The sequence below is a fragment of the Narcine bancroftii genome, chromosome 10 (genome assembly GCF_036971445.1).
Source record: "Narcine bancroftii isolate sNarBan1 chromosome 10, sNarBan1.hap1, whole genome shotgun sequence".
Taxonomy (NCBI): domain Eukaryota; kingdom Metazoa; phylum Chordata; class Chondrichthyes; order Torpediniformes; family Narcinidae; genus Narcine; species Narcine bancroftii.
The window spans coordinates 29,336,945-29,363,067 of record NC_091478.1 but is presented as its reverse complement, the minus strand read 5'-3'; the positions used below and the strand labels follow the sequence as shown (position 1 = coordinate 29,363,067).

Here is a 26,123-nt window from a genome sequence, read left to right as displayed (position 1 = left end):
AAAAAAAAAAAAAATGTATTCTACAAAATTGACCCCCGGCCCTACAGAGGCTGCTGGTAAAATACAGAGACCACTATTTGATAATGAAAAGGAAAAATAAACAATGAGGTCAAAAATCAAAAATTAGTTAAGCTTTTAAATTTGGAAAATAATTAAGACAGGGTATGAGGAAATGCAGTCAAGGTAGCTGTGGGAGGAGGTGTGTTTGTAATACATGTCAGTGGAAAACTTGTCTCAAGATGGAAGCCGAGAGATCCAGGAAGGGGAGTGTGTTGTCGGAGATGGAACAGATGAGTTTGAAATTGGGGTGGAAGTTGACCGCAAAGTGGATGAAGTTGAGAAGCACATTGCGGATGCATGAGGCAGCCCCAATGTCATTACTTGCAGCATGGATTGCTCCACAAAGCCTACTAACAGGCAGGTGTAGCTGGGATCCATGGCTACTCCTTTGATTTGGAGGAAGTGAGACAAGTTAAAGGAGTTGTTGTATAAAGTGAGGTCAAGTTTTTCCAGGTGGAAGAGGGTGGTGGTAGAGGGTGACTGGTCAGGACTCTGGTCCAGAAAAACGCAGTGATTTAAGGGATTGGACATCCATCGCGAAGATGAGGTGGTCCAGTTTGGGGAATCCCTTTATACCTCCATCCCCCATACAGAAGGTGATCCCTTTATACCACCACATCTCCATTTTCCCACTCATCTGCCCTGGCCCCCTCTGCCCTCAGATGCAACAAACATAGAAATCCCCATTATCCTCGCCTACCATACCACTAGCCTCCACATCCAACATATTATCCTCTGGAATTTCTGCCAGTAGGGAGTCATTGCCGCAGGAGTGGGTGTTACTGCTAGTAGGAAGTCACTACTAGTAGAGAGCTGCTAAGAGCGTAGTGCTGTACGTTCGGGCAGATAACTGGGATGCAATTTTCCCCACCTTTCATCAGATCCTCCAGCTGAGCCTTGTTGCTGTAGGTGCCCTCGTTCCACACACCAGATAACTGTGATGATCGATGTGTTGAGCTCTCCGATGATTTGGCCACATGCTCGGCCCCAGAGCCGGCTGCCTGGTTGGAGGACCTGGAAGATGAGTGGTGAGCTCGAGAACCTGCAACACAACAAGAGACACCTTTAATGGAGGTGGTCTGCCCAGCTACTAGAGCCACTGCCTCACAACTCTGGCAACCCCAGTTTGATTCTGGACACCCCCCCCCCCCCCTTGCTGTCTGCGTAGGGCTTTGCACGTTATCCCGGCTGCTCTGGATTCCTCCCACATCCCAAAGTCATGCTGGTACAAAGGTAAATAAGTTCCTGTGAAGGAAACTGCAGATAATAGTGAATGGATGTTACTCAGTGGGGTTCGATTCAGCCTGTGATCCAACTCTGATACCTACTGCACTCCAATCTGCATTAAAGACGTGATGACCACATGGTGAGTAAGTTTACAGATGACACCAAAATTGGTGGTGTAATGGATAGTGAATGTTATCACAGAGTGCTGAGGATGTGGAACGAGCTACAATAGTGAAGACAGAAATAGGATAGGAACATGGCTAGGAAAGATGTAGAGAGATGTGGGAAGGATGCAGGCCATTGGGACTAGCATTGTTGTATAGTTGTGTTTGAGAGCAAAAGAAATGAGGACTTACCTCCTCGACCCTCCACTCCTTCAACATCTGCTGGTTTGTACTCTGTGGGAGAATGGAAAGAGACTTATAGCAACATGCTCAATTAACACCATCAGAGCCTTCACCCACAGCCACACATTGCATGACAAGCACAGTTCCTTTTCTTTCCCAGACATACAGCACAGTAACAGGCCCTTCTGTCCCATGAGGCCATGCTGAACAAATGCCCCAAATAACCGACAACCCCCCTAGTACGTTTTAAGAAGTGGAAGGAAATCTGAGCACCCGAGAACATGCAAACTCCTTACAGACAGCTCCCGATTCAAACCCAGGTCACTGGCGCTATTATAGTGTTGTGCTAACTGCTACGCAAACCGTGAGCTAACCGCAGCAAACTTCACCAATGTTGCAAGACCTTTGAGTAGTGAGAGCATCATTTGCCCTGTGCATTGGGCAATGATGAAGGGCTCACTCAGCTCCTACCCTTCATTCCGATGACCCCCTCTCTCCCAGAATTCCCCACCATTCCTTTGGCTTCCACTGCTCCAGGAATGATTTCCACTCCAAGAATTGTACCTGCCAGGAAATCTACCCGACAGGAATTACCCCCCACTCCAACCATTCCCTGCATCACTCCCCACATCGTTAGCAAGCCCACCCTCTCACCTCTCAGGTACTCTTCATATGCTGTCCTGTTGCCATTGAACACTTTCTCCCAGTCAGACCGTTGTTGGTTGGATCTTCTCCCTGAGCTGTGGGATGTGTGTACTGTCCAGCCGTGGTCTACAGGAGGAGAACAAGTTGGAAAGTTTACAGGGACACTCCCAGGCCCAATCCCCAGGACGGGAGGTAGACACACGGGAAACGCAGATGCTGGAAACTGGAGCAACAACTGCTGAATCAGGCAGCATCTACAGGTGGGATTCAGTGCCAATATCTGGGTCAGGACCCTGTGCTGGAATTGAGAATGGAGTGGGCATGGGTGAAGAATGAGCTACCAGAGGAAGTGGGAGAGGAGGGAACACTTACATCATTGAAAAGCAAAGGGTTTGAGGGTATGGACCAAATGCAAGCAAATGGGACAAGCTCATAAGGCATGTTGGTCAGCATAGCGAGCTGGGCCGAAGGCCCTATTTCTGATCTGCATTACCATGACTACAGAGGAGAGACACTGGGGGGAGGAAGGGGAAAGGAGTGGTAAATGGGAGGTGATGGATCTTGTAGTTTTTCAAGGAGGAAAGGCTGTGGATGTTGTCTACATGAAATTCAGTAAGGCCTTTGACAAGGTCCCGCATGGGAGGTTAGTCAGGAAGGTTCAGATGCTTGGTATTCATGGTGAAGTTGTAAACTGGATTTAACATTGGCTTTACAGGATATCCTAGAGAATGGTGATGGATTATTGGTTTTCAGATTGGAGGCCTGTGACTAGTGGTGTGCCTTAGAGATTAGTACTGGGACCATTGTTGTTTGTCATCTATATCAATGATCTGGTTGGTAATGTGGTAAATTAGATCAGCAAGTTTGCTAAGGATTGGTGGTGTTGTGGACAGTGAAGAAGGTTTTCAATGCTTGCAGAGGTATCTGGACCAGCTGGAAAAATGGGCTGAAAAATAGCAGATGGAATTTAATGCAGATGAGTGTGAGGTGTTTCATTTTGGAAGGACACACCAACAAAGAACTTTAACAGTAAATAGTAGGGCACTGAGGAGTTCAGTAGAACAGACTGATCTGGAAATACAGATGCATTATTCCCTGAAAATGGGGTCACAGGTAGATGGGATCCTAAAGAGAGCTTTTGACATGTTGGCCTTCATAAATCATATTATAGGAGTTGGGATGTTATGGTAAAGTTGAATCAGACATTGTTGAGGCCAAATATGGAGTATTATGTACAGTTTTTGTCACCAAACTGCAGGAAAGATACCTACAAGATAGAAAGAGTGCTGAGATTTACTAGGATGTTGCCTAGACTTCAGGAACTGAATTACAGAGAAAGGTTAAACTGGTTTGGACTATATTCACTGGATTGTAAAAGAATGAGGGAGGTTCAATAGAGGTATTTAAAATTATGAGGGGGATAGACTGAGTAAATGTAGATAGGCTTTTTCTACTGAGGGTAGCTGAGATACAAACCAAAGGACATGGGTTAAGAGTGAAAGGGGAAAGTTTAAGTGGAAAATTAGGGCAAACTTCTTCACACAGAGAGTGATAGGAGTGTGGAATGAACTGCCAGCTGAAGTGTTGAATATGGGCTCAATTTTAACATTTAAGAAAATTTTGGACAGGTACATGTGTGAGGGTGGGTATTGAAGGCTATAGACTGGTGCAGGTCAGTGGGACTGGGCAGAATAATAGTTTGGCACAGACTAGAAGGATCAAAGTGCTGATGTTCTGTGCTGTAATATTCTTAGTTTGGTGGGTGGGGGTAGCGGAGAGTTTAGGAGGAAGGTGGAGATGGCTACAGGAGTGAGAGGCTCCCAATGAGGGGTTGGATAATTCGTGTGAGAATGGGATGAAGGGCAGATGAAACCAGATGGGGAGGGGTCAGTGTGAGGAGGAGAAGGTGTGTTGCAAAAATGGTAAAAAAATTGGGAGGAATGGTGGATCAGAAGGTGAGAGGGAGGCACTGGGTGTGGGGAGTGATGGGAGAACAGGAGGTGAAAAGTCTGGAATTACTTGTATCTTCAGTGGGAAGAACAAGTGGATCTGTGACCAGTCCCTCAATTCAAGGTGAAGGCTGGACATTTCACAGCCAGCAACCCAGGATTTGTCTAACACAATGCAGCTCCAGGATAGAGATGCTACCCTCAGAGGCATCAACACAAGGACCTTCCCCAGGCCCCATGGGGTGGAATTCTGTGAAGAATTCACCCTCCACATGGCATAGATACAGTTGTTGACGTTATGGGAACACCAATTGGTACAATTCAGGATCTGGAGCCAGATTTTTCCATCCAATGACTGGTGAACTCCATAATGTTCCGTGAATTCTGGCTGGGATCCTGTCAAACAGCTGACTTTCACACAACACTGGGGAAATCCAAGCTCTTACCTCTCTTTCTCTACCCCTCTGACTCCAATCCCCTTCCTTCTTTCTAGTATCACAGAACTGTCCTCTCCCCATCACTTCTCAGCTTCTTGCTCTTCTGTCCTCTTATCTGCATCCACCTGTTGGCCAGTACCCTGCCCCTTTCTCCTCCCCTGCCCCTGCCATTCCCCTCCCACCCCTCTACTTCTCTCCCTTCCCCGGCCTCTCCACCTCCTTATACGACCATTTGCCAGTTTTTCCATTTCCTGAGGGAAGGGGCCAAGCCTGTAACATTGACTGCCTTTTACTTCCCATGGATGCTGCGTGACCTGCTGAGCTTCTCCAACACCTTTGTGTATTCCATTTGACCCCAACATCGGAGACTTCCTTGTTTAACTCTCACCTCTCAGGTATTCCTCATAAGCTGTCCTATTCCTGTTGAACACTTTCTCCCAATCGAACTGGAGCCATTCGGTATCACCAAGCAATCTGGAGGTCCGGGATGAAGTGCGTGCATTCCAGCCATTATCTACAAGAGGGGAACGTGGAAAAGTGTTTACTGTAAGTGTGTCCTTGTTGTTCAAATTTATCAGCTTCTCCAGAGAGACTTGACACTGACCTCACCTGCTGCCTGCCCTGCTGGTCATGTGGTCTCCAGTGATCCTGCTGCCCCATGCCAGTCCTGTCGCAGCCTGCTGGTTTCCTCTGGTTCTGTCGCCCCACCTACTGTCTCTGTCACACCCTGCTGGTCCTGATCCCCCCTGCTGGTTGCCCTGCTGGTTCAACATTACAGCAGCAATGTTGTGCTTATTTTGTACCACATCTGGACAGGAAGGGTATCAGCAGGATGTGGGCCAAATTACAAGCAAATGGGACTAGCCTGTAATGCCCTTGGTCTGCATGTACAAGTTGGGCTGAAGGGCCTGGTCCATACACTGTGAATCTATCTGCAGTTAATTATTGGAAATGGGAGCTGACAACAGCTCAACAGGGACAGCAAGCTGCTGCATTTATGTAGCATCTTTAATATAGTAATAGGCCCAAGATCTTCCTTAAAGAGAATAATGGATAACATTTATATCAGTGGCCAATAGGAGATATTCCAAGATTATCATTCCTCTCTGTCCCAATGTGGAAGATATTCCAGACTCCACCTCTGCAGCTCTCCAGAGGGAGAATTCCAGAGTCCTCTCCCTTCAAGATAAGAGATTCCTCTCATCTCAGTCTAAAACAGATAACCCTTTATTTTGAGGTTACGACCCTGTGTCTTGGTGTTGCCTCAGGTCCACCCTGTCAGCCCCCTCGATCTGATATGTTTCAATAATGTAATATCTGATTCTTCGAAGTCAACGTTGAATCTTACTTCATGTTAGTGGCAGGGTAGCTGCAATGGGAGAGAACTTTGGGCTTTAAAGGCAATTGAAGTTCCAGTGCACCACTTGAATGCAAGCCTTTTGTCCCCATGACCTGCTTGCAGACCAGGCAACGTTGAGTGTCAGATCAGGAGCCTGACAGTGTTATGGTCTTTCTTACATCCCTGGCATTTATCAATAGCCCTTGTCTCTGACTGCCTGTTCAGTTTAACCACCACCTCCCTCTTCACCAAACACCTCTACTCTGTGTTTAGATCTTAACAAGCTTTCTGTAGACAACCCTTTCATTTCACCCAACTATTCCCACACTGACATGTCTGACCTTGGCCTCATCCACTGTCAGGGTGAGGTCAAACTTAAATCTGTGGAACAACACATTGCATTCCTCCTGGACAGCCTTAAACCCAACAGTATGAACACTGCTTTCTACACACACACACAGTCTTGATAAAAGCACCCAACCTGAAACATCAACTGGCCACTTCCACTTGGAACTGGCTGGACTGCTGAGTTCCTCTACCAATTCTTTGCTCACCTCCATCTTTGATGTTTCTAAACTAATAAATTATTTTAAAAAAGTAAATACACCTCTTTATTTCAATATCAGTGATCATTTTTTCCCTTCATTTCTGAAACATTATGACTTCCTGTTGTGTTCTGGAATTGGTGACTGAAAGATTGTGAACAAAACTATGCAGGTGTCCACAGTCACTATGATCAGATGGTGAGGAACTCCACGGTGAAGCAGTATCTGTGGAGGCAGTGGATGTGTCCACATTTTGGGTGGGGCCCCTGCCCCTATCCAGGATCCCAACCAGAACCATGGACTGTTCCTTCATTCACCTCAGGAGTTGCTCTACCTGTTGCATCTTCTAATTTCTTTCCCATTTCTGGCATCTGCAATCTCCACCCTCCTGTTGAGGAGGTGGGGGAGTTACCACCAGTAGGAAGTCACTGCTGGGGGGAGGGGGTGTGGAGGTGGTTGTTTTACTGCCAGTAGGTAGTCACTGCCAGAGGGAGTGTCACTGCCTGAAGGAGGGGAGTGGGGGTGGTTTACTGCCAGTAGGGGTCACTGCCGGAGGAGGGGGTTGTTACGGCTAGTAGGAAGTCACTACTAGTAGGGAACTACTGACTGCGTAGTGGAAAGCTGTACATTTGGGGTGGGGGGGGGAAGGAGGTAACTGGGACACTGTGTGCAATATCCCACCTTTCATCAGATCCTCCAGCTGAGCCTTGCTGCTGTAGGTGCCCTCGTTCCACACCCCAGATGACTGCGATGATCGATGTGCCGAGCTCTCCGATGATTTGGCCACATGCTTGGCTCCAGAACTGGTTGCATGGTTGGAGGACCTGGAAGATGCGTGGTGAGCTTGAAAACCTGCAACACAACAAGAGACACCTTTACTGGAGGTGGTCTGCCCAGCTGCTAGAGCCACTGCCTCACAACTCTGGTGTCCTCCGTTCAATCCTGACACCCCGCCCCCACCCCCGGTGCTGTCTGCATGGGGTTTGCATGTTCCTCCAGATTTCTCCCCTATCTCAAATGTCAACAAGCTGCTGTGAAGCAAAGTGCAGACGCTACTCAGTGGGGTTAGATTTAGCCTGTGACCATTGGGGCGCAGCAGGGATCAGAGTTGGATCCTCTGCAATCAACATTAAAGCGGGGATGACCACGTGGTGAGTAAGTTTGCAGATTACACCAAAATTGGTGGTGTAGTGAATAGTGAAGGTTATCACAGCGGTGAGGGTGTGGAATGAGCTGGAATAGAATGTGGTGAAGGCTGAGATATTGCAAAGTTTAGAATCTATTTGGACAGGAACATGGCTAGGAAAGGTGTAGAGAGATATGGGCTGGATGCAGGCCATTGGGACTAGCATGGTTGTATAGTCGGTTTGGGCTAAAGGGCCTGTTTGAAAGCTATAGAAAGTAGAAGACTCACCTCCTCGACCCTCCACTCCTTCAACATCTGCTGGTTTGTACTCTGTGGGGAAATGGAAAGAGATTCACAGCAACATGCTCAAATAACACCATCAGAGCCTTCACCCACAGCCACATATTCCATAAGGACAGTTCCTTTTTTTTTCCCCAGACAAACAGCCTGGTAACAGGTCCTTCTGGCCCATGAAGCCAGCTAAACAAATACCCCAATTAACCTACAACCCCTACCCCCCCCTAGTATTTTTAGAACAGTGGGAGGAAATCTGAGCACCTGAGGAAAACCCACACAGACACGGAGAGGACACGTAAACTCCTTACAGACACCTCCCGATTCAAACCTGGGTCACTGGCGCTATTATAGTGTTGTGCTAACTGCTACGCAAACCGTGAGCTAACCGCAGCAAACTTCACCGATGTTGTAAGGCCTTTGGGTAGTGAGAGCATCATTTGCCCTGTGCATCGGGGAATGAAGGAGGCCTCACTCAGCTCCTGCCCCTCATTCCTAGAAGACTCCCTCCTGGAATTCCCCACCATTCTTTTGGCTTCCACCGCTCCAGGAATTGCACCCCACTCCAGAAATTACTTCTGCTCCAAGAATTCCACCCTGCAGGAATTACCCCCCACTCCAGCCATTCCCTGCATCACTCCCCATATCGTTAGCAAGCCCACCCTCTCACCTCTCAGGTACTCTTCATATGCTGTCCTGTTGCCATTGAACACTTTCTCCCAGTCAGATCGCTGTTGGTTGGATCTTCTCCCTGAGCCGTGGGATGTGTGTACTGTCCAGCCGTGGTCTACAGGAGGAGAACAAGTTGGGAAGTTTACAGGGACACTCCCAGGCCCAATCCCCAGGACGGGAGGTAGACACGGGAAATGCAGATGCTGGAGACTGGAGCAACAAACTGCTGGATCAGGCAGCATCTACAGGTGGGGAGTCAGTGCCAATATCTGGGTCAGGACCCTGTGCTGGAATTGAGAATGGAGTGGGCATGGGTGAAGAATGAGCTACCAGAGGAAGTGGGAGAGGAGGGAACACTTACATCATTGAAAAGCAAAGGGTTTGAGGGTATGGACCAAATGCAAGCAAATGGGACAAGCTCATAAGGCATGTTGGTCAGCATAGCGAGCTGGGCCGAAGGCCCTATTTCTGATCTGCATTACCATGACTACAGAGGAGAGACACTGGGGGGAGGAAGGGGAAAGGAGTGGTAAATGGGAGGTGATGGATCTTGTAGTTTTTCAAGGAGGAAAGGCTGTGGATGTTGTCTACATGAAATTCAGTAAGGCCTTTGACAAGGTCCTGCATGGGAGGTTAGTCGGGAATGTTCAGATGCTTGGTATTCATGATGAAGTTGTAAACTGGATTTAACATTGGCTTTACAGGATATCCTAGAGAATGGTGATGGATTATTGGTTTTCAGATTGGAGGCCTGTGACTAGTGGTGTGCCTCAGAGATAAGTACTGGGACCATTGTTGTTTGTCATCTATATCAATAATCTGGTTGGTAATGTGGTAAATTAGATCAGCAAGTTTGCAGATGACACTAAGATTGGAGGTGTTGTGGACAGTGAAGAAGGTTTTCAATGCTTGCAGAGGTATCTGGACCAGCTGGAAAAATGGGCTGAAAAATAGCAGATGGAATTTAATGCAGACGAGTGTGAGGTGTTGCATTTTGGAAGGACACACCAAGAAAGAATAGTAGGGCACTGAGGAATTCAGTAGAACAGATTGATCTGGAAATACAGATGCATTATTCCCTGAAAATGGGGTCACAGGTAGATGGGATCCTAAAGAGAGCTTTTGACATGTTGGCCTTCATAAACCATATTATAGGAGTTGGGATGTTATGGTAAAGTTGAATCAGACATTGCTGAGGCCAAATTTGGAGTATTATGTGCAGTTTTTGCTGAAAGAAAGTTATCTATAAAAAGAGTGCTGAGATTTACTAGGATGTTGCCTAGACTTCAGGAACTGAATTACAGGGAAAGGTTAAACAGGTTTGAATTTTGGACAGGTACATGGATGAGGCTGGGTATCGAAGGTTATAGAATGGTTCAAAGGCTGATGTTTTGTGCTGTAATATTCTATAGTTTCGTGGGGGGTGGGTAGGGTTAGGGTTGGGAGGAAGCAGAAGGGTGGTGAAGCAGATGGCTGCTGTGGTAAGAGGCTCCTAAAGAGGGGTTGGATAATTCGAGTGAGAATGGGATGAAAGGCAGATGAAACCAGATGGGGAGGGGTCAGTGCGAGGTGTGAGGAGGAGGTGGGTGGAACCAGGAAGAGGTGGTGGGATGCAAAAATGGTAAAAATTGGGAGGAGTGGTGGATCAGAAGGTGAGAGAGAGAGGAATGGGGTTGGGGGGCGATGGGAAGACAGGAGGTGAAAAGTCTGGAATTACTTGCATCTCCAGTGGGAAGAAGTGGATCTGTGATCAGCTCCTCAATTCAAGGTGAAGGCTGGACATTCCCACAGCCAGCAACCTTGGAACTGTCTTAACGCAAAAGAGCTCCAGGATAGAGATGCTACCCTCCGAGGCATCAACACAAGGACCAGGAGGGTTCCCCTCCCCAGGCCCCATGGGGTGGAATTCTGTGAAGAGTTCACCCTCCACATGGAATAGATACAGTTGGTGACGTTATCGAAACACCAACTGGTACAATTCAGGATCTGGAACCAGCTTTTTCCATCCAATGACTGGTGAACTCCATAATGTTCCATGAATTCTGGCTGGAATCCTGTCGAACGGCTGACTTTCACACAACACTGGGGAAATCCAAGCTCTCACCTCTCTTTCCCTACCCCTCTGACTCCTTTCCTCCTGCTCCAATCCCCCTCCTTTCTAGTATCACAGAACTGCCCTCCCCCATCACTTCTCAGCTTCTTATTCTTCTGCCCTCCCATGTGTATCCACCTGTTGGCCTGTGCCCCTCCCCTACGCCTCACTCCTCTCCTGTGTTGTTCATCCCCCTCGCTCCTCTCCTGTGTTGTTCATCCCCCTCGCTCCTCTCCTGTGTTGTTCATCCCCCTCGCTCCTCTCCTGTGTTGTTCATCCCCCTCGCTCCTCTCCTGTGTTGTTCATCCCCCTCGCTCCTCTCCTGTGTTGTTCATCCCCCTCGCTCCTCTCCTGTGTTGTTCATCCCCCTCGCTCCTCTCCTGTGTTGTTCATCCCCCTCGCTCCTCTCCTGTGTTGTTCATCCCCCTCGCTCCTCTCCTGTGTTGTTCATCCCCCTCGCTCCTCTCCTGTGTTGTTCATCCCCCTCGCTCCTCTCCTGTGTTGTTCATCCCCCTCGCTCCTCTCCTGTGTTGTTCATCCCCCTCGCTCCTCTCCTGTGTTGTTCATCCCCCTCGCTCCTCTCCTGTGTTGTTCATCCCCCTCGCTCCTCTCCTGTGTTGTTCATCCCCCTCGCTCCTCTCCTGTGTTGTTCATCCCCCTCGCTCCTCTCCTGTGTTGTTCATCCCCCTCGCTCCTCTCCTGTGTTGTTCATCCCCCTCGCTCCTCTCCTGTGTTGTTCATCCCCCTCGCTCCTCTCCTGTGTTGTTCATCCCCCTCGCTCCTCTCCTGTGTTGTTCATCCCCCTCGCTCCTCTCCTGTGTTGTTCATCCCCCTCGCTCCTCTCCTGTGTTGTTCATCCCCCTCGCTCCTCTCCTGTGTTGTTCATCCCCCTCGCTCCTCTCCTGTGTTGTTCATCCCCCTCGCTCCTCTCCTGTGTTGTTCATCCCCCTCGCTCCTCTCCTGTGTTGTTCATCCCCCTCGCTCCTCTCCTGTGTTGTTCATCCCCCTCGCTCCTCTCCTGTGTTGTTCATCCCCCTCGCTCCTCTCCTGTGTTGTTCATCCCCCTCGCTCCTCTCCTGTGTTGTTCATCCCCCTCGCTCCTCTCCTGTGTTGTTCATCCCCCTCGCTCCTCTCCTGTGTTGTTCATCCCCCTCGCTCCTCTCCTGTGTTGTTCATCCCCCTCGCTCCTCTCCTGTGTTGTTCATCCCCCTCGCTCCTCTCCTGTGTTGTTCATCCCCCTCGCTCCTCTCCTGTGTTGTTCATCCCCCTCGCTCCTCTCCTGTGTTGTTCATCCCCCTCGCTCCTCTCCTGTGTTGTTCATCCCCCTCGCTCCTCTCCTGTGTTGTTCATCCCCCTCGCTCCTCTCCTGTGTTGTTCATCCCCCTCGCTCCTCTCCTGTGTTGTTCATCCCCCTCGCTCCTCTCCTGTGTTGTTCATCCCCCTCGCTCCTCTCTTGCCCTGCCTTTCCACCTCCCTATAAGGCCATTTGCCAGTTTTTCCATTTCCTGAGGGAAGAGGCCAAGCCTGTAACATTGATTGCCTTTTACTTCCCATGGATGCTGCGTGACCTGCTGAGCTTCTCCAACACTGTCATGTATTCCACTTGACCCCAGCATCAGAAACTTCCTTGTTTAACTCTCACCTCTCAGGTATTCCTCATAAGCTGTCCTATTCCCGTTGAATACTTTCTCCCAATCAAACTTGAGCCATTCAGTATCCCCAGGCAGTCTGGAGGTCCGGGTTGAAGTGCGTGCATTCCAACCGTTATCTACATGAGGGAACATGGAAAAGTGTTTACTGCAAGTTGTTGTTTACTGCTGTTCACATTTATCAGCTACTCCAGAGAGACTTGACACTGACCTAACCTGCCACCTGCCCTGTGGATCCCTGCTGGTCCTCAGCCTTCTGGTCACCTCTGGTCCTGCCAGCCCACCTGTTGGTCCTGTTGTCCCTACTGTCCCTGTCACACACTGCTGGTTCTGCTCCCCTCTGCTGGTCATGCCAGTCCCTGTTGGCTCAACATTACAGCAGCAAGTTGTGCTTATTTTGGACCACGTCTGGTCAGGAAGGGGATCAGCAGGATGTGGACCAAATTGCAAGCAAATGCCATTAGCATTTACGAGTTGGGCTGAAGAGCTTGATCTGTACACTGTGACTCTATCTGCAGTTAATTACTGGAAATAGGAGCTGACCACAGCTCTACAAGGACAACAAACTGCTGCATTCATGTAGCAACTTTAATACAGTAATAGGCCCAAGATATTCCTCAAAGAGAATAAATTACCACATTTATATGCGTGACTAATTTGAGATACACCAGGATCATCATTTCCCTCCTTCTCATCGTGGAAAATATTCCAGGATCATCATTCCTCTCACCCCAATGGGGGGAAATATTCCTCATTCCACTCTGACCCAATGTGGGAGATATTCCAGGATCCACATTTCCCTGCATCCCCAGTGTGAATTGGGACTCCACCTCTGCAACTCTACATGGGGAGAATTCCAGAGTTCTCTCCCTGCAAGATAAGAGATTCCTCTCATCTCAGTCTAAAACAGATAATCCTTTATTCTGAGGTTATAACCCTGTGTCTTGGTGCCCCCTCAAGGCCCACCCCGTCAGCCCCTTTGACCTGATACATTTCAATAAGGTAATATCTGATTCTTCCCAAGTCAATATTAAATCTTACTTCATGTTAGTGGCAGGGTAGTTACAGTGGGAGAGAACTTTGGGCTTTAAAGCAATTAAAGTTCCAGTGCAGCCACTTGAATCCAAGCCTTTTGTCCCCACAACCAGCTTGCAGCCATTTTCTGCACCCCCCCCCTGCCGCTGCTCCTACCCCTCATATACTCCAGCTCAGTGCCGTTGCCATAGGTTCTCTCCCGCCACAGTACTCCGTGTCGCCCACGTCCTCCGCTGCTGATGGTGCGTGAGTCTATCAGCCCGTGCTCTGAAATGGCAAAGACTCATTAGGGATGACATGCAGAGTCAGACTGAATGAAGTAGCTGGGTCTGGCTCCAGTGGCCTACCTTGCATATACCGGAGAAGCCGTGGTGCTAGTTCAGAGTATTCAACACGGCCAGGGGGTCCAGGGGGTCCGGTGATGTACGATCTCATTCTGTCGCCTGGGGAATAGAGACTGAATTAGTAACTGTGTGTTGAGGGCAGTTCTGAACTGTGGTGTTGGCCTGTGGTCAGGGTACTCTGTTACTGGAGAGAATGGACAGTATGAGGCAGTAACTGTGGGGGCTCTGCATGGATGGTCTACCTTCAGCCTGGACAAGATTTCCAAGGACAGGATGCCAGAGGGATTTCCTGGTGGATTGAGGGAGTTTCCAATGGGGGGGGCGGGGGGGAGAGCAGCAGTGGAGGGAACAGTGAAAGTGTCCTGACCATTCAAGACAAGCACCTCCCTATCCATTCGCTGCCACTTTCAGACACCTCCACCCTCCACCCACCAGGGTCGGACACACCCTCATCTCACAGGTTCCAATATCCCCTATCTCCACCTACCAGGGTCATACACCCCCCGAATCCCATTCCCTAAGGTCAGGTACCCCTCCATTCACACTCAACAGGGTCAGACCAAATCTTCACCCCTGAGGTCAGACACACCATCACCCCAGAGCCGGATCCAAACCCACCCCCACCCCCCAGGGTGGGACACACTTACTGGAGAAATAATCAATGATCTCAGATTTCAGCTGTTGCCGGTCTTCAGCATCAATAGTCCCTCCTGCAGGGCCAGGAGGGCCAGGGGGACCGCGAGGGCCTTGGATACTGTACCCTGAATCTGTGGAAGCAAAGAGCATGGCAGATGACCTTTTATTCTGAGACTTTGACCCTATGTCTTGGTGCCCCCCCCCCCCCACCCCAACCACCCAGGGTCCACCTGTCAGTCCCCTCGACCTGTTATGTTTCAATGTCACATTTGATTCTCTCAAGTCAACATTGAATCCTACTTCATGTTAGTGGCAGAGTAGCTGTAGTGGCAGAGGACGTTGGTTTCAAGTTCCAGTACAGCCACTTGTCCCCATGACCTGCTGAGGAGGCAGGGGAGCCGTGCGAGATGGGAGCAGGAGGGTGGGGTCCTGGATGATTAGAGCAGGGGGAAACACTGAGGCTGGGAGCAGGTGGGGTAGGTGGGGGGATGGGAGCAGTGGGGTAGGAGCAGGGGAAGGGTGGGAGCAAGAAGGATGTTGTTTTGTCTATTGTCAACAATGAGGTTATGGAGTACCTGGAGTACGTGGCAAGATACACCAAAGTCAGCTGGCTTCTGTAAGGGAAAATTTTTCCTGACAAACCTACTGCAATTTTTTGAGAAAACCAAAGCAGGCAAGACAAAGAACATGAGGTGGATGTTGTACGTTTGGATTTTCAAAAGCCTTTGACAAGGTGCCACATATGAGGTTGCTTGACTAGATGAGAACCTGAAGAATTAAAGGAAGGATACTAGCATGGGGAGAGCATTGGCTGATTGGCAGGAAACAGAGAGTGGGAATAGATGGATCCTATTCTGGTTGGCTACCGCAGTCGTGTTCCACGGGGGTTGGTGATGGGGCCACTTCTTTTTATGTTGTATGTTAATGATTGAAGAAAAAATGGCTTTGTGGCTAAGTTTGCAGATAGATGGTGGGGCAGGTAATGAGAAGGAAAAGGAGAGGCTGTAGAGAGACGGATAGATAGGAGAATGGTCGAAAACATAGCAAATTAAATACAATGTTGGTAAGGGTATGGTCATGCACTTTGGTAGGAGTAAAAGTGCTGACGATTATTTGGATGAAAAGAAAATTCAAAATTTGGAGTTGCCAAAGGACTTGGGAATCCTCGTGCAGAATACCCTGAATGTTAACCTCCAGGTTGAGTTGGTGGTGAAGAAGGCGAATGTAATGTTGGCATAGATCAGCTCATGATGGAATTATGGAGTGGACTCCATAAGTAGGCTGAATGGCCTACTTCTGTTCCAAGATCTTGTGGTTTTATGAAGGCTGGGAGCAATGATCCTGATCACCAATTTAAATTTAGACATACAGCACGGTAACAGGCCATTTTGGCCCAAGAGTCCATGCTGCCTAATTTACACCCAATTAACCTACATTTTGAACGGTGGGAGGAAACTGGAACCCCCAGGGAAAATCCATGTAGACACAGGGAGAATGTACCAACTCCTTATAGACGGTGCAGGATTGGAAACCCAGTCCCAATCGCTGACGCAGTAAAGGCATTGTGCTAACTGCTATGCCAACCATGCTTGACCAAATGTCTTACACCAAACCAGGCAGCACAGGCTAAAGGGGTGGCAGGCACTGTCCCAGCCCCAAGCCCACTGACCCACCAGGATCTGGTCTGGGACAATGCTTGCCACCTCTTCAGCCTGTGTCTGCTTATGCACAGTGCATTGCTGGGGCATTGCATGATGCAATGCAAACCACAGCAATCCATTTTATAATGTGCATGAAGCCACTCACTCTGAATGTAGGAAACGATGTCTTCCACATGTAGGTTCCCCCCTCCGAGGCCGGGAGGGCCAGCGGGTCCAGGCAAACCCCGAGGACCCGGGGGTCCGGTTTGTCCGATTACTCCCCTGAATCGAGAGCCTAAAATAAAACAGGACATGATAGCTGAGGCTCTGCTCACACCCTGCTTCCTCCCTCCCTCCCTCCTTCAGGGTGAGGAATCTTGGGTTTTGGGGTCCTGGGGTGTGTGTCCTGGAGATGGAGCCCCTGAGGTATGGGTCTTTGGATTCAGGAAGCCCTGGGAGCTGGGACCCTAGGGTGTGGGTTCCTGAGGAACAGAGGCCTCTATGGAGTTGGCACACAGGGGTGTGGGTCTGGAAAGCTGATATCCCTGGGGAGCTGGGACCCTGGAGTATGGGTTCTTGGGGAGCTGGAACCCTGGAGTATGGGTCCAGGAGTTCAGGAATCCCTGGGGAGCTGGGATACCTGGGGAAGTGGGACACTAGGTGCAGGTTCCTGAGGTTCAGGGACCCCTGGGGAGCTGGGACCCTGATGTTTCAGATCCAAGGACAGGAGTTCCCATGGCAGGGGTCTACATTCTATCTGAATGTCTGCAGTACTCACTCTGCAGCAGGGCCATCAGTTCACTGGTAGAGATGGAGCCAGGGGGTCCTGGGGGTCCAGGGGGCCCTTGGGCCCCAAGACTCATTCCTGAACCTGTGGGTGAGAGAAATTAGAAATTAAATCACAGCCACGGTGGCCAGTGTGCAAGGAACACAACACACATCGGCAATGAACATGGTCACTGTGGCACCTCCCTAACCCCCACCCCAAAATGCTGTCCCCATTGCCCACCACCTGTCCATCAGCCTGGTTCCACCCATCTCCCCAAAGCACTCCCACCCCACTCACATGGACACCCATCAGCTCCCAGAAGGAGATGATCCAGAATCCCATCACTCTTTGTGGACCTGAAGACTCCAGGTAACACTGCAGCCCTTCTCCTGGATTCCACAGTCTCCCCAGCAGAGTGAACACCCCACTCACTCACACAGCATGGAAAAAGGCTGTTTAGCTCAACCTGCCCATGCCAACCAAAATGTCCACCCAGATTGGTTGCACCTGCCTGTGTTTAGCCCATATCCCTCCAAACCTGTTCTATCCATGGATCCCTCCAAATGTTTTTTTAACATTGCAATAGTACCTGCCTCAACCACTCCAGGAGCCCAATACTTCTTGCATTGAAATAGATGTAACTCGGAACATTATTACTTGATTCCCATCACACACAACCTTTTGATTCCTGAATTTGTATGCAGGCTTAACAACATATTTTTCCACAACCCTCCATTATCTGCTCTGGCACTCTGGTTCCCATGCCTCTCTTAAACCCCCCCCCCCCACAACACACCATCCCACAAGGATATTTGTCCCCCTCCAGTTCAGATGTAAACTGTCCCAATGGAACACGTCCCACCTTGCCTGGAAGAGAGCCCAAAGATCTAGAAACCTGAAGCTCTCCGTCCTGCACCATGTCTTTAGCCACATGTTCAGCTGCATTATCCTCCTATTTCTAACCTCACTAGCACATGGTAATCCTGAGATCACAACCCTGGAGGTCCTGTCCTTCAACCTAGCACCTAATTCCCTGAACTCTCCTTGCAGGATCTCCTCACCCTTCCTACCCACATCATTGGTCCCTACATGGACCTTGATATCTGACAACTTACCCTTCCTCTTGATCGGAGACATCCCTCCCTCCCTGGCATGAGGGAGGCAACATACCATCTGGGATTCTAATCTCTTCCCAGAACCTCTTATCTGTTCTACTCACTTTCAAATCCCCAATCATTACAGCTCTACTTAGCCACAAGGCCAGACTCCGTGCCAGGGACCTGAATGCCAGGTTTATCCCTGGTTGGTTGACCCCCTCAACAGTATCCAAAATTTTTAACAAGTTACTGAGAGGAGCATCCTCAGGGGTGCTCTGCACTGCCTGCCTGTTCCCTTTCCCTCACCTGACTGTCACTCAGCTACCTTCCTCCTGCCTCCTAGGTGTGATAGTTTCCCTGTAACTCCTGTTGAATTGTCAAATGATCCAAAGTTCATCCAACTTCAGTTCCAATTTCTTAATAAGGTCTTTAAGGAGCTGCAACTGGATTCACCTCTTGCAGGTGTAATCATCAGTGGCACTAGTGACTTCCCTGACTATCTATATTCTGCAAGAGGAGTGCCCTAGCTGTCATTCCCACTGCTCTAGCTAGAAAATTTTACCTTATCGCACCTGTCCTACTACCTTCTTGCTGAATCTTTGGGGCTGTGTTTCTGCCAACTCCTGCACCACTTCATCAGCCTCTGCACGCTGAAGCCTCGAGGCTCATTCTCACAATGGCCACTCCTACAGTGGCTGCTCCTCAGTGACTGCTCCATTTGAGCTTCCCTTTCTTTCAGAGTCCTAACTCCTGCTGTCTGCTCAATTTATAACAGAAAACCAAGCAAAACTCCTGACACTCGCCTTCCTTTAAATCTGCCACCGCTCACTGATGCCTCTTATCATTTTATAAGCCTTTATCTCAGTGGTTCTCAACCCTTTTTTCTACTCACATACCACCTTAAGTAATCCCTTACTAACCACAGAATACCTATAGTGTAGGATGCCATAGATGATCTGTGGTTAGTAGGGGATTACTTAAGGTGGTATGTGAGTGGAAAAAGAAGATTAAGAACAATGGTTTATCTGATCTCCCCTCAGCCTCCTGAACTCCAGGGAAAAGTTTGTGCATTCTCTCCCAGACAACATCCTGGGAAACCTCTTCTTTGCCCTTTCCAAAGCCTCCACATCCTTCCTGTAATGAGGCGAAGAGAATTACATACAGTATTCCAAGTGAGACTTATTCAAAGTTCGATATCACTGCCATGTGACCTCATGTTCATGCTCAATGCCCCACACGATGAGGCCATGCATACCACATGCCTTCTTTTCCACCCTATCTACTTGTGCAGCCAGTTATAAGGAGCCGTGCAGCCACAACTCAGACCCCTCTGTACATTGAAGCCATTCAAGATCCTGCCATTGATTATATAATTTTCCCTACCATTTTACCTCCCAAAGTTCACCCCACTTCCCTTTCCATCTTTCCATGGGATTGTTTTTCCCCCTCCACCCCCACCCTGCAGCCCAATGCCACACACTCACTGCTCAAGTAGTCCTGCAGGCGGGATGCAATGTCGTTGTAATCGAGTTGTATGTTGGTCACTCTCTCCATATCCAAGTAACCTGGTCGCCCAGCTGGCCCCGGAGGTCCTGGAGGACCCATCAAATATCTCCGAACGTTCTCATCTGCAGGGAAAAATGAGGCAGAGGCCAGCAGGGGTAGTGAGTGGAGATGCCATTCTGGGAAGGATTGGCATAGAGAGTCAAGGATGGCCAAACCTCACCAAGGGGCTGGGTAGGAAGCGGTTCAGCTGCTGCACACCCTAACGGAAAAATATTAGAATATCTGCTCTGGTGAATGGAGAAGAAACTCCATCTCCAGAGAGTGTGGAGAATACAGCATGTTTGCCAGAGGGAGAGGGGCCTGAGGGAGAATGTGGAGGGTGTTCCCAGAAGGAGAGGGGGTGGAGCTGGGAGAATATGGAGTGCATTCCCACAGGGAGAGGGTCAGAGCAGAAAGAATGTGGAATGTGTTCCCACTAGGAGAGGGTCAGAGCTGGGAAATGTGGAGAGTGTTCCCACAAGGAGAGGGGGGCAGAGCTGGAAGAATGTGGAGTGTGTTTCCACAGGCAAAGGGTCAGCGATGGTGATGGGGCAGATGGTGGCAGGATTGAGTTGGGAGAGTACAGAGATCTGGAACACTGGGTAGTGTGATCATTCCAGGGAATATGTAGACACAGACAGCCGTTGGGTAAATGGTGTCTGTGCTAAGTGATGTTCCGACTCCCTCACCTGCCCTCTGATACTTCCTCGCACCTCGCCCTCTAACCCCTCTCACACCCCGCCCACTAACCCCCACCCTCACATCCCGCCCTCTAACCGCCACCCTCACACCCCGCCCTCTAACCCCCATCCTCACACCTCGACCTCTGACCCCCACCCTCACACCCTGCCCTCTAACCCCCGCCCTCACACCCCGTCCTCTACCCCCCACTCTCACACCCCGCCCTCTAATCTCTGGCTTATGTTCATCCTATGACCCCAACTCCAACCCCTGGGCACTCACCCTGCAGCATGGCGGTGAGATCGCTGGTCACAGAGATGGTTCCAGAGGGTCCCATGGCTCCTGGGGGACCTGGAGGTCCTGGGGGTCCTGGTCGCCCCAAGCTTGCCGCCCAACCTGCAATGAGGGGAGCAGCCGTGAGCAGGGGGTGTGGGTGGAAGGGGGTGGTGTGGGGAAGGGGGGGGGAGAAGGGTAGGGGCCATGCGGGGGAGGGAATGTGCGGGGGAGGGAATGTGCGGGGGAGGGAATGTGCGGGGGAGGGAATGTGCGGGGGAGGGAATGTGCGGGGGAGGGAATGTGCGGGGGAGGGAATGTGCGGGGGAGGGAATGTGCGGGGGAGGGAATGTGCGGGGGAGGGAATGTGCGGGGGAGGGAATGTGCGGGGGAGGGAATGTGCGGGGGAGGGAATGTGCGGGGGAGGGAATGTGCGGGGGAGGGAATGTGCGGGGGAGGGAATGTGCGGGGGAGGGAATGTGCGGGGGAGGTTTAGGGCTCTCTATGGGAGGGATTGGTCAGTCCTCTCAACCATTGCCACTGGATCACACTCCAACTCGCACTCAGTTTCACACACACACACACACACAAACAGAGCTCAGATCCCACACACACATAGCCTCCCACACTGCACACCACCCACAAGCAGGATGTGCTGCCATTACTTCTGCTGTAATCTGTGACGTAAGCCTCAAGCTCAGCTCGACTTATCCCTTCCCCTCTTAGGCCCTGGGCTCCAGGAGGTCCCTGCGGTCCTCTCAGGTATCGTTGGACGTCTTCATCTGTGGGATGTAGAGAGGAGATAGTAAATCTCAGCTACATGACCCATCACAGAGAAACACCACCCGACCATCCCATCATGCACTCCCGGGATGAGACAGAATGAAACTCCCTCCCCACTGTCCCATCATACACTCTGGGAGTCAGACACAGAGTGAAGCTCCCTACGCACCATCCCATCACTTACTCCCAGGGTCAGGCACAGAGTGAAGATTCCTCTACACCATCCCATCACACACTCCCAGGGTCAGATAAAGAGTAAAGCTCCCTCTGCACCATCCCAACACACTCCTGGGGTCAGAAGCAGAGTGAAGCCCCCTCCACATCATCACTTCACACACTTCCGGGGTCAGACACAGAGAAAAGCCACAGTCTGCATTATTGGGAAGGAATCTGGAAGATAGAGAATTGCTCCTGTTGCAAAAGTCTCGGAGACTGAAGGAGGATTTGTGTTAGTGTTATGGGAGTGCTCTGAAGCTCTTTTCGCGAAGAAGAGTTTGCTGCTTTGAGATTTTAACCCTGCTTTTCCAATGACGCAGATTGTGTAATTGGCTGACAGCCTACCAGGGTGGACCTCCTCCACCACAAAATACCATCTTTTTCCCTAATTTGCTCCTGCACCAAGGCATGGTGGCCCCTGTTACCCAGAATCCTTTTGGATCACTGGATGATGGACATGTAGTGAAGATCTATTTGCCACAATTCTCAAAGCTGGAGGCTACATTAAGACATTGATGAGGGTTGTTGACACCTCAGCCATTGAGGCAACTGAGAAGATGGATGAGAAGGCTGTGATTTATTTAAAAACTGCTAAGGCAGTGGCCCTGGGCGTCAGTAAGGAGGGTGGGATGTTCCTGCAGGTAGACTCCTTTGAGTCTGCCGAGCAGCAGGTGATTCTATCCAACATCCTGCCTACTATTCGAAATGATCTCCTTCTATCTTATTTTCATCTTTTGGGGACGGAACAGTCAGAGATCTCCCACTCCAGTTTGGCTTTCAGGAACCTGAACTCAGGCATGTTTACTCCTTCCGATGTCAAGCATATGTATTGCTGGCAAAGGAGGATGAGACTGAGGGGCGATTCCAGCCAGTAAAGGGGAAGGTACACTGGATCTACTGGTCCATGGACCATCTGGGGTGCCATTTTGTAAGGGGTTGGGGCATTTTCAGAAGGACTGCCCCAAGCTCCGAGAAGTGAGCTCCACCACTGGCACGGACTCCCCTCCCTATTCCCAGTTCCGGTGGCAGGAGATGTAGGGGAAAAGCAAGGGGGGAGGGGAGGATCATTCAAAGGGTAGGAAGGCAAAGAGAAAAAACAAAACACCTGGAAGAAAGACCCCCAAATGATCCAATGTCTGTACCCACTCCTGAATCTGGGGTGGGAGAGGTGGTTTGCTATGAGGGTGTAACAATAACAGAGAAGAGTGGGCTGGAAAATGAGGAGATGGAGACAGAGGCTACCTCTGTCATGGAGGTCTCTGACCCTCTCACCCTCGCGCTAAAACATTGGCGACATCCCTCTTTTGAACTGGGGCAACACAAGGGGAAGGTTTTAGTTGGGGAGGTGCACCCCCCTAGCCTTTGTCCCCTGTCAAGGCCTCATGCCTTGGTGCAGGAGCACCCTTTGTTGGAGAGGCCAGGGGCTGTGATGAAGATGGATCTGCACTTGTCAGGGGGATGGAGGCAGACACTGGTCTAAGGCCAGACCCTGGGGATTCCCAAGAGTTGTCCCTCCTGACTCCAATCAATCGCAGTAATGTGGGAATGAGCCAGGGCCCTGAGGGATCTCTGCTGGGCAGTCCCCAATGGGTCCATTCTCTCAGAATGCACCAGGAGAGGGAACCTACGGCTCTGCTCCCGGGGGTGGGACAGTGACAGATGTGAAGCCATCAGGTGAGTTTGAGGCACTTGCTGCTCCAAGTCCAGCAAGTTAGCTGGTCACCAGTAGCAGGTGTCCTGAAGAGGATGGGGATTCAATGTTCAGTGCTGAGATTCAACAGTGAGACAATGGATGCTCTTGTCCACCCTGATGTGACTCCATGTGTTACAAAAGAGGAGATTCAAAGTTTACTTATCAACACAATTGGAGCCATCGACAAGGCTGTGGCCCGCTGGCTGGATTTAGAAGGGGTCATGACATCGCTGTAGGACATCCTGAAAAAGATGGGGAAGGGAACTGTTCGTTGGAATGAGCAGCGCAGGATGAAATATTTCCTAGATTCCCAGATGTGGCATTTGTAAGATGCAGAGTAGTTCTGTCACCTCCCAAGGGGGTGGATTGGGCATGAATAACAAGTAACATGCTCTTGCTATGTCAATAACGGTAGCAAGTCTGAATGTTAACGGCAGCAGAGGAGCTTTTCTATTCTCAGAGCGGGGAATATGTGGTGAGCTTCTTGCAGGAAACTCACACTATCCCAGCAGATGAACCGACTTGGAACTTGGAATGGTGAGGATGTGCTCATATGAGTCACCTCAGTGCCATTTCCAGTGGGTTGGCCATTTTATTGGCCCCTAACTTCCATCTGGAGATTCTGAAGGTCCAGAACCTGGTGCCAGGACCCCTGCTCTACCTCGTCGTGCGCCTGGATGGCATGCTGTTCCACTTTGTTAACATGTACACCCCCAGGCCCAGCATTCAGCCTGTTTCATCAGGTGTTGATTCTATTGGATTCACTCGACTTGAGTGAATGTGTTATTCTTGGAAGGGACTTTAACTGTACCCTTGAAGAAGAGGATCACTCGGGGTTAGCGAGACCTAGCATTAGTGAACAAGTTGAGGGAGACTGTCGACTCCTTCCACCCTGACTCCAATGCCTTCACCCAGAGGTATGCGGGAGGTGACTCATGCATCAATTGCCTCTCAAAGGCCTACCTCTCCAGTGTCACAGCAGCCTCCATGAAGCCAATGTCATTCTTGGACCACCACCTGGTGTGGGAGGATCTCATTCCATTGTGCACGAAGTAGGGATCCATGTACTGGCATTTTAATACTACTGGAGGATGATAATTTCCAGGATACTTTTCGGGAGTTCTGGGCCATTTGGAGTAGGAAATGGAGGATTTTTCACTCGAGGGTCTGGTTGGATATGGGTAAGGCCCACATCTGATCCTTCTGCCGAAGATACATCAGAGGTTCAACTAAAAGCCGGTATTCAGAGATTGCGATACTTGACGGATAGTTGCTCGACCTGGATTCACATCTCAGATTCAGATCTGCTTTGAACCAGCTCCTTGTATCAGAAGAAGAAGAAAGCACTGAGGAACCTCCAGCTTGAGAGATCTAGGGGTGTGAATGTGAAGTCACGGGTCCAGATGCTCTAGGATTTGGACTATGCCTCACCCTTCTTCTACTCCTGGGAGAAGTGGTGGGGTGTCTGTCGGCAGCTCATGGAGTTGTTCACTGATGACGGTTCATCTCTCACAGATCCAGAGAAAATCCGAGACTTGGTTTGATCCTTCTTCTTAACCCTGTTCTCACCAGATCCAAGCAGTAAGGAGGTGTGTGATGACGTGACAGGACCTAACTCAGATCCACCCAGAGGTCACTGAATGTCTGGATCCTCCCCTGACATAGCAGGAGCTGACGGGTTCTTCACCAGCTCCGGAGAGGCAAGTCTCCAGAACTGGATGGGCTCATGGTGGCGTTCTTCAGGGTGTTTTGGGACATCTTGGGGAGTGACAATGCACAGATAGGGGAGAGCCTGATGACGGGGGAGATGCCCCTCTCATGGTGCAGGACTGTTGTAGTCATGCTGCTGAAGAAGGGTTATCTCTGTCTATTGAAGAACTGGCACCTGGTCTCTCTTCTCTGTACCGATTACAAGGTGTTTACCTGGGCAACGGCCAACCACTTAAATCCACTGCTGGACCAAATGAACCACCCCGAATGGTCCTACAAAGTCCCAGGCTAGTTCATCAAGGACAACATCCATCTGGTCCAGGATCTGGTCCACCTGACCCAGAGGACTGGCCTATCTGTTGCCTTTCTCTCCCTTGACTAGAAGAAGGCATTTGACAGGGTGGGGCATGACTACATGTTCGGCACTTCATGGACATTTGGACTTGGACCCCATTGTGTGGCTAAGGCTCGAATGTTGTACGTTGCCACAGAGTGTCTGGTCAAGATCAATGGATCTTTGACGGCTCCCTTTAGTTTCAGGAGAGGGAGTGTGACAAGGCTGCCTCATATATGGCTTGCTGAATACCATCTGTGTAAATCCATTCCGATGTCTCCTTCAGAGGAGGCTGAGATCTGGCTGCGTGAGGCAGATATGCAGGTGGTCCTCTCGGCCCACACCAATGATGTGCTCCTGATGGTCACAGACCCTGTTGACCTATGGAGGATGCAACACTGCCAGAAAGTTTTCTCGACTGCTTCCTGTGTGTGTGTGTGTGTGTGTGTGTGTGTGTGTGTGTGTGTGTGTGTGTGTGTGTGTGTGTTTTCTGTACTACATTGCCCCCAGGAGGAAGTGCTACTTGGCAGCAAACATCAGACGTCTTGCTCTGTATGAGCTGCCTGTGTTTTACTGAGGCCCATTCAGACTTTGGAGAATGGTTGCCTCCTGACAGAATGCTTCTGTGTTGAAGGACAATGTTCTGGAGGTGAAGAAGGTAAATGCTCAACCTGTCCCTCGGTCATGGAGAGGATCATGGGTGTAAAGTTGTCCCGACCATGCTAACCCTCACACAGCCGGAATTACTCATTGGGCTCAGGCCTCAAGTTATCTCTCAGGAGCTGGTCCCACACCACACAAGTAATCTTGAGGAGATGCCCTTTGTGTCACTCTGGAATGTGGGGAGGCGGGATATATACCAACTGCTCCTCTACACCATCCATTTCCGCGCCCTTGTTAACTGGTCAGATACGCCATGGTGGTCTGTCCTACCCTTCGGGAGGGTTCCCACTGGAGGTCTTTATATATGAGAGTCCTCTCCTTT

General features: G+C 50.1%; 1 protein-coding gene across 6 annotated transcripts in view; it reads right to left on the bottom strand.

Moving 5' to 3' along the window:
- LOC138744366 (collagen alpha-1(XVII) chain-like) overlaps window positions 1-26,123 on the bottom strand; it is a 115,046-nt gene that overhangs the window by 2,658 nt on the left and 86,265 nt on the right. For all 6 annotated transcript variants that reach the window (XM_069900406.1, XM_069900411.1, XM_069900410.1 and 3 more), the window contains 16 exons: window positions 21,068-21,184; window positions 20,412-20,525; window positions 19,388-19,531; window positions 16,816-16,908; window positions 16,204-16,332; window positions 14,409-14,528; window positions 13,765-13,860; window positions 13,574-13,684; window positions 12,376-12,501; window positions 8,640-8,756; window positions 7,964-8,005; window positions 7,231-7,401; window positions 5,054-5,179; window positions 2,289-2,405; window positions 1,644-1,685; window positions 932-1,102 (listed from right to left, as the gene is read on the bottom strand). In XM_069900406.1, coding sequence (XP_069756507.1) covers window positions 932-1,102; window positions 1,644-1,685; window positions 2,289-2,405; window positions 5,054-5,179; window positions 7,231-7,401; window positions 7,964-8,005; window positions 8,640-8,756; window positions 12,376-12,501; window positions 13,574-13,684; window positions 13,765-13,860; window positions 14,409-14,528; window positions 16,204-16,332; window positions 16,816-16,908; window positions 19,388-19,531; window positions 20,412-20,525; window positions 21,068-21,184 — 1,836 coding nt within the window. The remainder of the gene's footprint in view (window positions 1-931; window positions 1,103-1,643; window positions 1,686-2,288; window positions 2,406-5,053; window positions 5,180-7,230; window positions 7,402-7,963; window positions 8,006-8,639; window positions 8,757-12,375; window positions 12,502-13,573; window positions 13,685-13,764; window positions 13,861-14,408; window positions 14,529-16,203; window positions 16,333-16,815; window positions 16,909-19,387; window positions 19,532-20,411; window positions 20,526-21,067; window positions 21,185-26,123) is intronic.